The sequence below is a fragment of the Cyprinus carpio genome, chromosome A6, assembly GCF_018340385.1.
Source record: "Cyprinus carpio isolate SPL01 chromosome A6, ASM1834038v1, whole genome shotgun sequence".
Lineage (NCBI taxonomy): Eukaryota > Metazoa > Chordata > Actinopteri > Cypriniformes > Cyprinidae > Cyprinus > Cyprinus carpio.
In genome coordinates, this window is record NC_056577.1 from 29,070,047 (window position 1) to 29,083,449 (window position 13,403).

The 13,403-nt window shown below is 36.3% G+C and overlaps 1 protein-coding gene across 1 annotated transcript; it reads right to left on the reverse strand.

The window, feature by feature from the left end:
* Nucleotides 1-1,730: 1,730 nt before the first annotated feature.
* Nucleotides 1,731-10,258, reverse strand: LOC109088765 (phosphatidylinositol glycan anchor biosynthesis class U protein-like). Its single transcript, XM_019102897.2, has 12 exons — nucleotides 10,070-10,258; nucleotides 9,431-9,495; nucleotides 9,291-9,350; nucleotides 9,020-9,082; nucleotides 7,442-7,551; nucleotides 7,234-7,334; nucleotides 6,670-6,767; nucleotides 6,436-6,590; nucleotides 6,210-6,353; nucleotides 6,000-6,124; nucleotides 4,057-4,199; nucleotides 1,731-3,885 (listed from the first exon to the last, which is right to left on the reverse strand). Exons 1-12 carry the CDS (start codon nucleotides 10,197-10,199, stop codon nucleotides 3,772-3,774), a joined length of 1,308 nt encoding a protein of 435 aa, XP_018958442.1. The 5' UTR covers nucleotides 10,200-10,258; the 3' UTR covers nucleotides 1,731-3,771.
* Nucleotides 10,259-13,403: the final 3,145 nt, after the last annotated feature.

A 13,403-nucleotide genomic window follows, 5' to 3' on the forward strand; every position in this document is an offset into this window, starting at 1 on the left:
AGCCTTTGTTTATATTCCGGTGTGAGGAAAATGGTGGCATGGTCCGATTTGCCGAAAGCCGGTAGTGAGCGAGCTTTGTAGGCATGCTTAAACTGAGTGTAGCAATGATCCAGTGTATTCAGTCCTCTGGTTGGACAGGATACATGTTGATAAAAATTAGGCATAACCTGCCTGAGGTTGGCTTTGTTAAAGTCCCCAGGGATGATAACAGCAGCGTCAGGATGTTTGTTGATGTTGCCGCTGAGCGCATCGTGAAGCTTGGACAAAGCCAAGCCGGTGTCTGCTTGTGGTGGGATGTAAACAGCAGTGATTATGATCAATGAAAACTACCGGGGCAGATAGAATGGGCGGCAAATAATAGGTAAATGTTCCAGATGAGGCAAGCAGGAGCGCGACAAAGTGGAGATATTCCTGGGGTCACACCATTTCTTGTTAATCATGAAACACACTCCTCCACCTTTGGATTTACCGGCCTCGGCTGTCCTGTCCATCCGTAAAACAGAGAAGTTTTCAGACGGCGTTACAGCAGCGTCCGGGACCGAGGGCGTGAGCCATGTTTCAGACAAACAAAGGATGTTACAGTCCCTAATGTCCCGTTGGAAACTTATCCTGGCTCTAAGATCGTCCATCTTATTATCCAGAGACTGGACATTGGCAAGCAGAATGCTCGGCAGTGGAGGACTGTGAGCTCTTTTTCTCAGTCTATCGCGGACCCCAGCGTGTTTCCCGCGGTGTTTCTTGATCCGTCGCCTCGGGTGGTTATTCAGGTGGCCATTGTTCATCTCGGCATTCCGGAGAATCTCAGATGGCCACGATGGGTTGGAGGATAAAGTGTCCTGAAACAGGTTAGTGAAGCGGTATCCAATGTCCAAAAGTGTTCCTTTGTCGTAGGTGATCAGTGCAGAGGTTATGTGTGTAAAAAGAGAAAGCAAAAGTAGGTAAAAAAGTAAATAAAAACACAATCTAAGCGGAGCGACCTGGACGGCGACCGAACTCGGCGGCGCCATCTTGGAAATTCCAGGCAAGTCACACCAAACTTCCTGGTTGCAAGGAATTGTAGCTAGATTTTTAATTTTATTGCAACGTTATATTGTCCTAAAATCTAGTTTTCAACGTGTACCACTTGCATAAACACTGCATCCGTAGGCAATATTGTCTGTTTGGGCTGCCATTGTTGTTTCGCGGGCTATGTGACGTCAGAGCTCGTAACTGGGAGTACATCGATCTAGTGCGAGTCCACGGGGGGGAAGTCTCGGGTTTGACTGTGGTTCCAGTGCACTTTCACGGGTAGAAGGTTGGGAAAAACACGGGTTACGGGTTGCCTGGAACGCGGCATAACCCTTCAGTCATTGATTATCTGACTTGTTCAGGTGTGTTTGATTAGGGTTGAAGCAAAACTCTGCAGGACTGAATTTCGCCACCCCGATCTATAGAATATGTAGAGAACTTTAAACTTTACTAAGAAATCTATTTATTACTTCACTCATCAAGTCATGATTTCAGCAATGGTTTGTACATACTTAAACTGTGACACAATATTTGCTGACATGAGAGATTATTCTTCATGTTTCCTATAAAAACACATGACAGGCTCAGTTTAAATAGCACTTTTTCCTAGAAAACAGATCATAAGACTGCTGTTGTTCACTGAGCATAACGGGTTGATCTTTTACAAGTTTTGATAAAACCCCTGAATCAAGAGCCAACATGGTTTAACAAAACAACACAACTGAGAAATAATCTTTATTGGCATTTTAATCACTGCATAATTTACAAATCATTTCAAATCAGCGTTATGACAACCAAAATGACCCAAACCTTCCTTTCAGGCTGAAAGGGGAACCAGAGTAATGTGAAATGGAGGTCATGTAATGCGTAATACTTCAGTGTGCACATTTCTGAACCGCTTAGGCATTCAAAATGAAAGAAAAATATTCCTGAAAACACATTGAAGTTTTTCAAATGTCATGGCTGAGTTAAGAAAAAGATTCCCTGCAGCTCCATCTCTGATGCAAGCAGGAGAGAAGCCCTTAATTGTGCCAACTACAGACATGTTCACATTTCGCAGGCCATTCAAATGTTTCTTACTTGGTACAGAGAAACACTAATGAACTTAAGTCTGTTGTTCATCCAAGGTAAAATGGAGTAGAGAAATTAATTTAAAAGAACACAATTAATAATCACCATGCGGACTGAAAAAAAAAAAAAAAAATTGGTACTGGCTAGTACAACTGCTCAGAATGGTCAAAGTCAGTAGTTTTAGTCAAAATGCTGTATTATACCACCACCAGAAGAAAAAGAAAAAAAGTAGTCTTAATCAGTCTTTCTTGTTGCCACTAACAATATCTAAACAGCGTCAAAAAACACCAGTTTGTTTTCAAATTGAACAAGATATAAAACTTTTAAGTTAATTTTCTTACATTACTGATGTTTGTTTTTATAAACAAAATAATGTAGTAAGAGAAGCAAACTTAACTGAATATTTATTCTCTGAAAAGTCTTCTTAATTTTGTTTGTTTTTACTCAAAATCAGGAAAAAAAACAGGTTCTTGGTTAATATACAGTATGATATAAAATATTTTAATTGTTACTAATTAATTAGTTTAAGAAAATTTGTTTGCGTTATAAATGTCATTTAAGGTCAACATCAGGTATGGTAAGATATGTGATTTCATGTGGAAATAAAATGGCAAGCAGTTGTTTGTAAACCTTCAGCATCTACATCTTTATGACTTCAGAGATGATTTCCACACACTAGACATTGAAACAGCTGACCTCATGATCAAAGCCACCCGGATGTTGACGTCTTCCTACCTGGCCAAAGAGTGGATCATTCTAAAAGTCTGGAAACAATACAAGCAATGGAAAATTCCATCATCTAAAAACTACAAGGAAGGTCTAACCACAAAAAGGAGGAGTTATACAGGTGTCGATAGGTAGATAGGTTCACATGCCCTGGTGGTGTTAGATCAAAAGCACAGATCAAAGTAAATCCAGGCGGTTAATTAGTGGTTAATTATTAAGGGAATCATACAGAACATCAAACCGAATTCAAACATGGGCCAATTTCAAAATAACTAAAAATTCAGTGCAGTTTAATCCCTCATTTTGTAAGAAAATAAACAAAACAAACAAAACTGTTGTACAAAAAGTACCAAATCTGAATATTTACGCAACTCTTATGCCTTTTGCATTATTAAAATGTGTAAAAAAAAAAAAAAAAAAAAAAAAAAACAAGAAACCAAGAAAAGCATTCAGAGAGCATTTGAACAAAACCACCTCTTCATGTCAGAATCACTGATAAAATGTCCACAAAGGCGCAGAGGGGTCTGTCACATTCATGTTATGCCCTCTGCTGACCATGGCTTCAAACTGCATGTCCAACCAAATAACCTCACTTTTTGAATCGACTTTAATAAAGAAAACAAATCCTTCGAAACAAAGAAAGACGAGCAAATCGAACGTGAAAATAACTTTGTACCCGCCTCATGGGAGCCAAAACAGTAAAGTCCTGTATCACTCAGATACCTTCAGTCAGCCCCCATTATCAAAAAGTCTCTTACAAAACAGCTTTGGTCCAAGAGGGGGTGCCAACATTCAAACATGAGGTAAAATGCTCAAATGTGTAAAAGAAAGTAACAGGTTTTGAAAAAAAAGAAAGGAGAGGCAAATAGAGCTGAGGGAGTAAAAGAGCTGGGAAAAAAAATGTAGTGTGGAAAGTTATGAGAGTGTGAGGCAGTCGGTGAGATCTCGAAGACATGTGACAGAAGGTCACTTTAACACTAGAGTGGCTTCAGTGCCATCTTTCTTCTTCAGATAGAGGCCGTGGGTCAGGTGGTGTTCTCGACGCAGGTAGGCGTAGAAATAATCGGACACCAGGAGGATCTGTGGTGGTGTAAACACACATGACACTAGGTTCATGTAATCTGTAAACTTTACAGTGAATTTTCACAGTACTTTTTTGTTTACCTCAAAGCATGAGCAAAACAGACAACGTTCCAGCTATATTTCCAGTTGTGTTTAGGTGAAATGGTTTATTAAGTTTAGACTCTTTACCTGTCCAAAGTTGAAGAGCAAAGTGATGGCATAGTAGAAATTAGAGTTGGCACTGCCAGCGTATATCCACAGATGCCAGAGTACAGGAAAGAGCGCGGAGCATGCCAACAGCACACATGACACCAGAAAGATGTTTCTCAAAACTGAAATAGAGAAAAAAAGAAAAAAATAATTTCTACAAAAAAGCGCATTTCTAGAATTCAATACTTGTAGTTGATTTCTTTAAAAAGCTTGCTAGCAGATTTCAGCCTTAATTAGATGCACAAATACAAAGGAGGGCATGTCTATTCAGGCTTCAACGGAATCTGCAATCAAAGAATTCAACTGGGAGCTCGACATATTTCTGCAGAATTAGAATAATAGTCCTCCACAAAGTTTTAGAGAAGCTTAACTCCTTACATTTGTGTTTATTAAATAGTTTGAAATTACAACAGTGCTTTTGGCTGCCAAGTGCAGTTTTTTTTTTCAGGATTCTTTGATGAATAAAAAGTTAAAAAGAACAGCGTTGATTCAAAATATAAATCTTTTCTAACAATATAAATCTTTGCTATCACCTCTTAACAATTTAACACATCCTTGCTGAATAAAAGTTTAAATTTCTTTCAAAAAAAAAAAGAAAGAAAAAAAATTTACTGACCCCAAACTTATGAAAGGTAGTGTATATTGTTAGAAAAGATTTCTATTTTAAATAAATGCTGCTCTTCTTAACTTTTTATTCATCAAAGAATCCTGTAAAAAAAGTATCACAGGTTCCAAAAAATATTAAGTTTCCAGCTCTGATAATAAATCATCATATTAGAATGATTTCTGAAGATCATGTGACACTGAAGACTGGAGTAATGATGCTGAAAATTCAGCTTTGCATCACAGGAATACATTAGATTTTAATGTATATAAAATAGAGAAACATTATTTTACATCATAATATTTCACAATATTAAATTTTTTCCCCCTGTATTTTTGATCAAATAAAGGCAGCCTTGAGGATGAAACTCCTGTAAAAAAACATTAAAAATCATTCTGATCCCAAACTTTTGACCGGTAGTGTGTGTGTGTGTGTATATACTTGTGTGTATATATATATATATTTATAAAATGTATATAACAGAATATACTCCACATTTTATTAATTCACATAAAAGAAAAAAAAAGGTTTGGGGTCAGTAAGATTTTTTAAAATGTTTTTGTAAGAACTCTCTTACGCTCACCAAGGCTGCATTTAACTGATCAAAATACAGTATAAAAAAACTAATATTTGTGAAATATTATTACCCCTTAAAATAACTTGTTTTTAATCTGCTTAATATTTTTCCATAAAGTGCAATTTTTTCAGGTTTTTGAATAAATTGAAAGTTCAAGACAACAGCATTTATTTGAAATAGAAATCTTCAGTAACCGTAAAAATGTTTTTACTGTCACTTTTGATCAATTTAATGCATCCATACTGAATAAAAGTATTAATGTCTTTAAAACAAATTCTTCCTGACCCTTTTTTATGGCAGTGTATCAATATATCATGCATCAAGAGTGTACAAATTCATAAAAGGTATAATTTAAGCACTTTCATATTACTAAAGAATCAAAATTGAGAATTAAAAAAAATATAAATCGAGGTTCTTTTGCCTTTCTTTTAGCTTATATGATGTGTACTCCTAAAAACTGATAAAATAAACTTTTAAAATTTTAAATAGACTTCTTTTCTAAGAAAATGAACAAACAGCACAACTGATTATTATAATAATTAATATTTCTTTCAATAAAATGCTCTCTAGAATGAGAATGTCACTTATTATCACCTGTCTCCAACTAGCAATAGTAAGTAGCAAATGGTTAAAAAATAACATAAATAAATAAATAAATAAAACACTTTTGCTATGCCTTACTCCATTTATCTGTTTCAGTAGCAAATCTGTCAGCATATTTAAATGAAAACTGATACTCACATCGGTAAAGGTGACTCCAGGCCGGCAAAAATGCCATGTAGAGGGCGACATCTCCCACAGTAGGGTACGACTTAAAGATGGAGATGATGGCAATCTGCATGAAGATGAGGAACACCGGATGCTCCCTGTTTGATTGAATTGTTTACCCATAAGAGTGCTATACATGCTAAATAAATGCATTGCTCATGTTCAGGTATATGCAGGACCTACTTGAGTTTGATGGAGAGCGGGATGGTGTAAAAAAAGACATTGATCTGAAAGACGCAGATGAAGAAGAGACGGAAATGCTCAAACATTTCTGCAAAGAAGTACCAGAAGAGTCCGATGTTTGGAGTCAGGTCTGGAACAGAAAATCTGTGGAATACACACACAGTAAATATTTGAATAATAAATACACATTTAAATAGAAGTGTACGACGTATGACTGCTGACTGACATGAATCCATAGACAGAAGGGATGAAGTCCCAGGAGCCCAGGAGGAAGAAAGAGAGTCCAGTGATCACCACCAGACTGCCAACATATATGAACGCATACTGAAGAGTGAAGAACCAGAAACTACTCCTCCTCAGGTTCACTGGGATATATAACCTCTGAAACAGACAGAGACAGAAGCTTCATTTTGGCCATCAGAGCAACTGTGTCAGCATTAGTCTGAGTTCAGACTCTCACCTGAAGGAAGAACAGGAGTGCAGGAGCAAACAGGGTTAGAGGATAGATGGACTGATATGTGGCCAAGGCCAACAATATCCCACTCAACAAGGCACTACCTGAAGAAACAATAACACCACATATAGTAACCACAGATAATTATTTCATACTACTTTTATACTTATAAATAATTTCTTATTATTACCAATGTTTTGACTAGATGACTAGTGATATAGATGACTAGTGATATTGGTTTATTGTGTACCTATAGACTTATCTCGATGAATAGAAAGTTCAAAAGAACATTAATGTGAAATAGAAATATTAATCTTTTGTCTTATTATCCTTTCTGAAAATGATTAAATTAAATTAAAAAAGAAAAGAAAAATATGATTGATCCCTAACTTGTGAACGGCAGTGTGTATTACAATACTTGGCAAGTGGGTCTATGATACCAAGACAATACAGTCCCAATACTGGCATACTGTTTCACTACATACATACTCAGAAGTATGTACTTTACCTTCACCTGCAAAGCACTTTTGAAACAAAGCACAGCCTTTAAGTGTTCTAAGGAACACTCACCTTTTAATGTACAGAGAATGAAGAGCGCAATAATGGCATTGTTCAGCCCACAAGTTGACTTTGCCACACAAGACAGGATGGTGAAGGGATTTAACAGATAACTGGAAGACAGTTAGGCAAATGAAAACATCTGCCTTACGTTTCTTTTTTTAAATGAGAAAAAAAAAGTGATAGCATAATAACGATTTAAAGCCTGATCAGGACTTACAACATGGCAACCTTGAGGGGGATGTAGAACATTTCCTTGGGAGAGCGGAGGAGCTCCAAACAGTCTGCAGGATACCGGTCCGATTCCAAGGCATACTTCTGTTTTCTAAACTACAAAGTACACAATGATGCAAGATATGTTTAACTATAAAATATTAAAAAATATAATATAAAATAATACTAATAATATTAAAATACAATGAATTAAAGGGTTAGTTCAGCCAAAAATGAAAATTATGTCATTAATGACTCACCCTCATGTCGTTCCAAACCTGTAAGACCTCCGTTCATCTTCGGAACACAGTTTAAGATATTTTAGATTTAGTCCGAGAGCTTTCTGTTCCTCCATTGAGAATGTATGTGCGGTATACTGTCCACGTCCAGAAAGGTAATAAAAACATCTTCAAAGTAGTCCATGTGACATCAGAGGGTCTGTTAGAATTTACTGAAACATCGAAAATACATTTTGCTCCAAAAATAACAAAAATGACGACTTTATTCAGGATTGTCTTCTCTTCCGGGTCTGTTGTGAATGCGACCGCTGTGACTGTTGACGTACGGCGCTGCTGATGTGTTCTCTGGTGTGCCCAATAACAAAGAAAACACGTCAGCAGCGTCATACGTCAGTGGCGTCACTGCAGTGTTGTGAACGCGCTCACAACAGAAGCGGTGTAGAAGAAAATGCTGAATAAAGTCGTCATTTTTGTTATTTTTGGAGCAAAATGTATATTTGATGCTTCAACAAATTCTAACGGACCCTCTGATGTCACATGGACTACTTTGAAGATGTTTTTATTACCTTTCTGGACGTGGATAGTATACCGTACATATATTTTCAATGAAGGGACAGAAAGCTCTCGGACTAAATCTAAAATATCTTAAACTGTGTTCCGAAGATGAACGGAGGTCTCACGGGTTTGGAACGACATGAGGGTGAGTCATTAATGACATAATTTTCATTTTTGGCTGAACTAACCCTTTAAAGTGCCCCTATTATGGATTTTTGAAAATTACCTTTCATGCAGGGTGTAACACAGCTCTAAGTGAATGAAAACATCCTGCAAAGTTTTACATTTGAAAGTGCAACATGTAAAACGTTATTGTGTCTCAAAAGAAAGAGTTGACTCTGAATCCCAAGTCGTTTAGTGTTGACGTCAACATGAAACATAAGCACATTGCCTGCCCACTTATTGGTCTTTTCGTGTTGGTCTGAATGAAAATGCAAATTCATCCTTTGCCACTTCGGTAATGCTGTACACAAAGCAGCACTGCGCTCACAAACGCAGCTTTATCAGGCATTACAGGCATGATAAATGAAAATGAGACCAATCGGACCAATCACCGAAGAGTATCATCACGCAAAGGAGGGGTTTGGAAAAATTAATCGCTGAGCAAGGTAAAAATAAATGCATATTATAAGACAAAGAAAGGTATTTTTTGACCTTGAATGCATGTCAACCTGTTGTTGGGGACTCCCAAAACCAAAATATGAACCTTTCGTTACCCATAAAAGGGGCACTTTAAGACTCTAACTTATGAAACATATGCAGATATCAGCAAAATACAAGCTATAACTTACCACATTCTTGTTATAAGTCTGAATTGACAGATAAAGAGCCACGGCTGTGATTCCATCTGCTATCTGGTGACAAACCATTATATGGGTATATTTACATGCGTACAAGCATAGAATTGTACAAAAACACAAACACGATTGATGATCTGAATTCATAGCATACTGGAAAATTGCATAGTAAATCAGATTTGGGTTCGTCACTACCAATTGCCATTTATGCAAGGTACAAAGATGTAAGAAAACGGGAAAGACAAAAAACTAAATCAGGACTTACCATAAAAACAATCTCTGCATAGTCAACCACAAAATGAAAGAGGTATATCATAAAGGGTGTCTGGAAGAAATAAAAAGAACAATTAAACACTGGCATCCGAGTATAGACTTGAAAAGAAAATGAATCAAACTCAAACTTACTTCATGAAACACATCTCCTGAGTAAGGCGAGACCCCCAGATCCAACAAGGCAAGACCCTCTACAACTGTTTAATCCACAAATCAGTCACATCATGCATTTAATAAGCAAAGAACTTGAGGACATCTCACCATTATATGACCATCAAATACATAAGTGATTGTATTCAGGGCAGTGAAGTGAACGATAGTGATAACATGTCTGTAAGGGGTTTTCTATTGGAACAACGCCCAAAAAACACATCACTTCAGTGTTTATCAATATTTGCCCGACTGTTTAAATATAACATAGATGATGGTTGTTGGATGATGCACGTAACACGGATTTGATGTGAAATCAAACTTAGAAGCAATTTGAAGGTAATGCAATCAATTCAAGACAAGACAAACTGTAAATAGATATTAAGCTGGGTGCCACGACAGACTGTGCAGTTCAAAATCTGCGTATTCCATTGATGCTGTATATTTGGGAGCAGATATATAAGTAAACAGTAATGTTACCAACAATAACAGACTTAAAAATAAAGCATAAAAACATGATGTGCTAAAAATGTCTTCTACTGACAGCTCAGCAATGCTGCCATGCAAGCACATATCATCAGTATACAGCATTCCCATACAGAAAAAAACCCATTAACATACCTCGTTTCCACGCATTCAAAGGCGACACCACCTCGACCCTCTCTGAAATTAATTCCGCCCAACTGGATCGGAATAAAACAGCTCTTATTGTAACAGCCACTATCAGCAGGAGTGTTAAAGGCGCCGCCATTTTTGTCGCGAGGAAGAAGCTGTCAGCGCGATGCACTCTGGGAAACGAAGTTCACTGCCACCTTCCTGCTTAAAGATTCAAGGAGAAAATGGGAGCTTAAATTAGTCAGTGGAATTTACAAATTGGAATTCATGAGAACAGACGACAGATTTAAATCACATACTGTCTTATTTTCCTTATGTGCAATACAATAACAATACAGCAAAACATAACCCTTTCACTGCTCTTACAGATTTTATTTTTCATGACCTTATTTCTTCTTTATACTGTTCTCCATTAGAGCCATAGTTTCTTTTTTCCTTTTCAGTGTCTTTCATTATTGCTTTGGTATTATTTTAGCAAGTCAAAAGCTGCAAAGGTTAAGACTTTTTTTAACTGACCTTTTCACTACATCTAAGAATTGTTCCATCTAGACATATATTTAATTTTAAAATAATATATTTTCATATTGAAATTATCATGAATATATACACTGCCGTTCAAAAGTTTGGATTGCTAAAATTTGTAATTTGTTTGAAAGAAGTCTCTTCTCCTCACCAAGGCTGCATTTATTTGATCAGAAATACAGAAAGAAAATAAAAGCAGTAATTTTGTGAAATATTATTGCAATTTAAATGAATGGTTTTCTATTTTATATACTTTTAAATATAATTTATTCTTGTTATACAAAGCTGAATTTTCAGCATCATTACTCCAGTCTTCAGTGTCACATGATCCTTCAGAAATCATTCTAATATACTGATTTATTACCAATTTTGGAAACAGTTGTGCTACTTTTTTCAGGATTATTTGATGAATAAAAAGTAAAAAAGAACAGCATTTATTCAAAATAGAAAACTTTTGTTACAATGTACACTACCGTTCAAAAGTTTGGGGTCAGTAGTTTTCCTTCTTTGTTTTCTTTTTATTTGAAAGAAATGGATGCTTTTATTAAGCAAGGATGTTTTAAATTGATAAAAAGTAATAATAAAGGCATATATTGTTAGAAAAGATTTCTGTTTTAAATGCGTTTTTTTTTTTTTTTACTTTATTCATCAAGTAATCCTGGGGGAAAAAGTATCGGAGGTTCCAGAAAAATATTACTCAGCAACACAACTGTTTCCAACATTGATAATAAATCAGCATTTTAGAATGATTTCTGAAGGTTCATGTGACACTGAAAACTGGACTATTTATGATGAAAAATCAGGTTTGCATCAAATAAATATATTATATTTTAAAGTATATTTAAATAGATAACTGTTATTTTAAATGGTAATAATATTTTTCAATATTGCTGTTTTTTTTCTGTATTTTTGGTTAAATAAATGACGCCTTGATGAACAGGAGACTCTTCTTCCAAAAATATTAAAAATACTGATCCCAAACTTTTGAACTGTAGTGTGTGTGTGTGTGTGTGTGTGTGTGTGTGTATATATATATATATATATATATATATATATATATATATATATATATATATATATATATATATATATATATATATATATATCATGCAGGTTCGACGTGAGGATGAATAACTACAGTACAGATGAACATTTTCACTAAAATGTGGTGCAGGATTCAAAACCGACCACAAGATGGCAGTGGATGCACACTCAATCGCTTCTGTTCATAAATCAACAAGGGCACTAGATGGTAAACGAGATTCTTGTATTAACAAAGAACTATCCTTAAGTTTTTCAAATTAATTTTTGGTCGTATGCAGACCAGTTTTGTGTCCCATTACAGTCTTTCTGAACCTATCAAGGACATGCTGACCCAAAAAGAGCCCCACTACATAGGCCAAGAAACATTTATGGATGCAGTGTCACATTATGGGAGAACCCTTGTCTGTATAATATGCCACATCAGCCAGTGAAGGCTAAATGGAGCTGATGGGGAGAAGATGACTAGAGCGTGTGTCAGAGGATTACTGAGTGTGTGTCATAAACCAGAGATTCAGGTCATTTAAAGATACCACTAGCTTGATGCACACAGGATCATGAGGGTCTCAGCGGGGGAAGCGGCAAAGTTCAAGGTCTGGACAAAGAGAGATGATGTTGGTCTGGGGATGTAATGAAGTCAGGGAGAAGAGCGCATTAAATCCTTCCCCTCCAGACACAGTCTAGCCCCTCTTTCTCGCTCTGGGCAGGGCTGGAACGGGCCGGTGAGTGGATAAAGATTATTAAGCAACTGTGTTGACCGACACCGGCTCACCCTTCTGAAGAACGGCTAAAGCACCAGGCCACTGAGGTCAGGTAACAGCATGTGGAGAGAAGCTGAGCAGTGAGTCAGTGAGATGTGGATAGAGAGGGATTAGAAAAGAGAAAGTTCAGGATGAGAAGAGTGACCTTAGAAAGAGCAAGAAATAAGGATGTGTGACTGAAATACATTTTTAATATAGCATGCTGAGCTTCCTGTTCTAGTGAGATTGACTTTCTTTATATTTGGAGTCCCAGAGACCCCAATTAATATATTTTACTTTCAATTTTTTCAATGTTCCTCTGAACTAATCAAAACCCAGCAGACAGATACTGAAGCTTTAGCCCTCTGTTGTATCATATAATAGGCATGGATTTTAACTTTATGTTTTTTACCTAGAATATTAATATGGTTTCTGTTTGGTCTTAAGTTGACCTTCACAGGAACATTCATTTGCATTTATTAATTTATAAATTAACTAGTGATATTGGTTTATTGTTGACCAATAGACCTCTCTGTTGAAAGAATCAGCATCGGCTGGCTAGGTATGTTTTGAAGAATGGCTGCTGGTTTTAGCTGGTTCTGAGCATATGCTGTTTTTTTCAACAGGGCTTAATCAGGTTAGATGCCATGTTAAATTGCATGGATCTCTTGCTTAGCTTTCAAAACTGTTTCTTGTCGTATGTTGCAGTATTTCTAAAATCTGGTCAGTAGAATGTGCAATAATAATTTGTCCTCCACGTTCAGGTTGAAAAGCCTCAAAAGTGCAAAAGTGGATGTCAACTGCAAACTCAAATTCAAGTCTGGCTCTATTCAGGAATAAAACAACGCACTTTTCATGATCCAGCAGTTCCTGTGGCTAAAATCTACATTTCTTCTACATCACATTGTGGAAATCAAATAGACTGTGAATGGATTGCATGATGACTTATGATATACAGTATATATTATTTAATGGGTTAAATGTGAGGATTTTTTTTTTTCAGTGTTTCCTGTGGTCATATCATTAAGTTACAGACA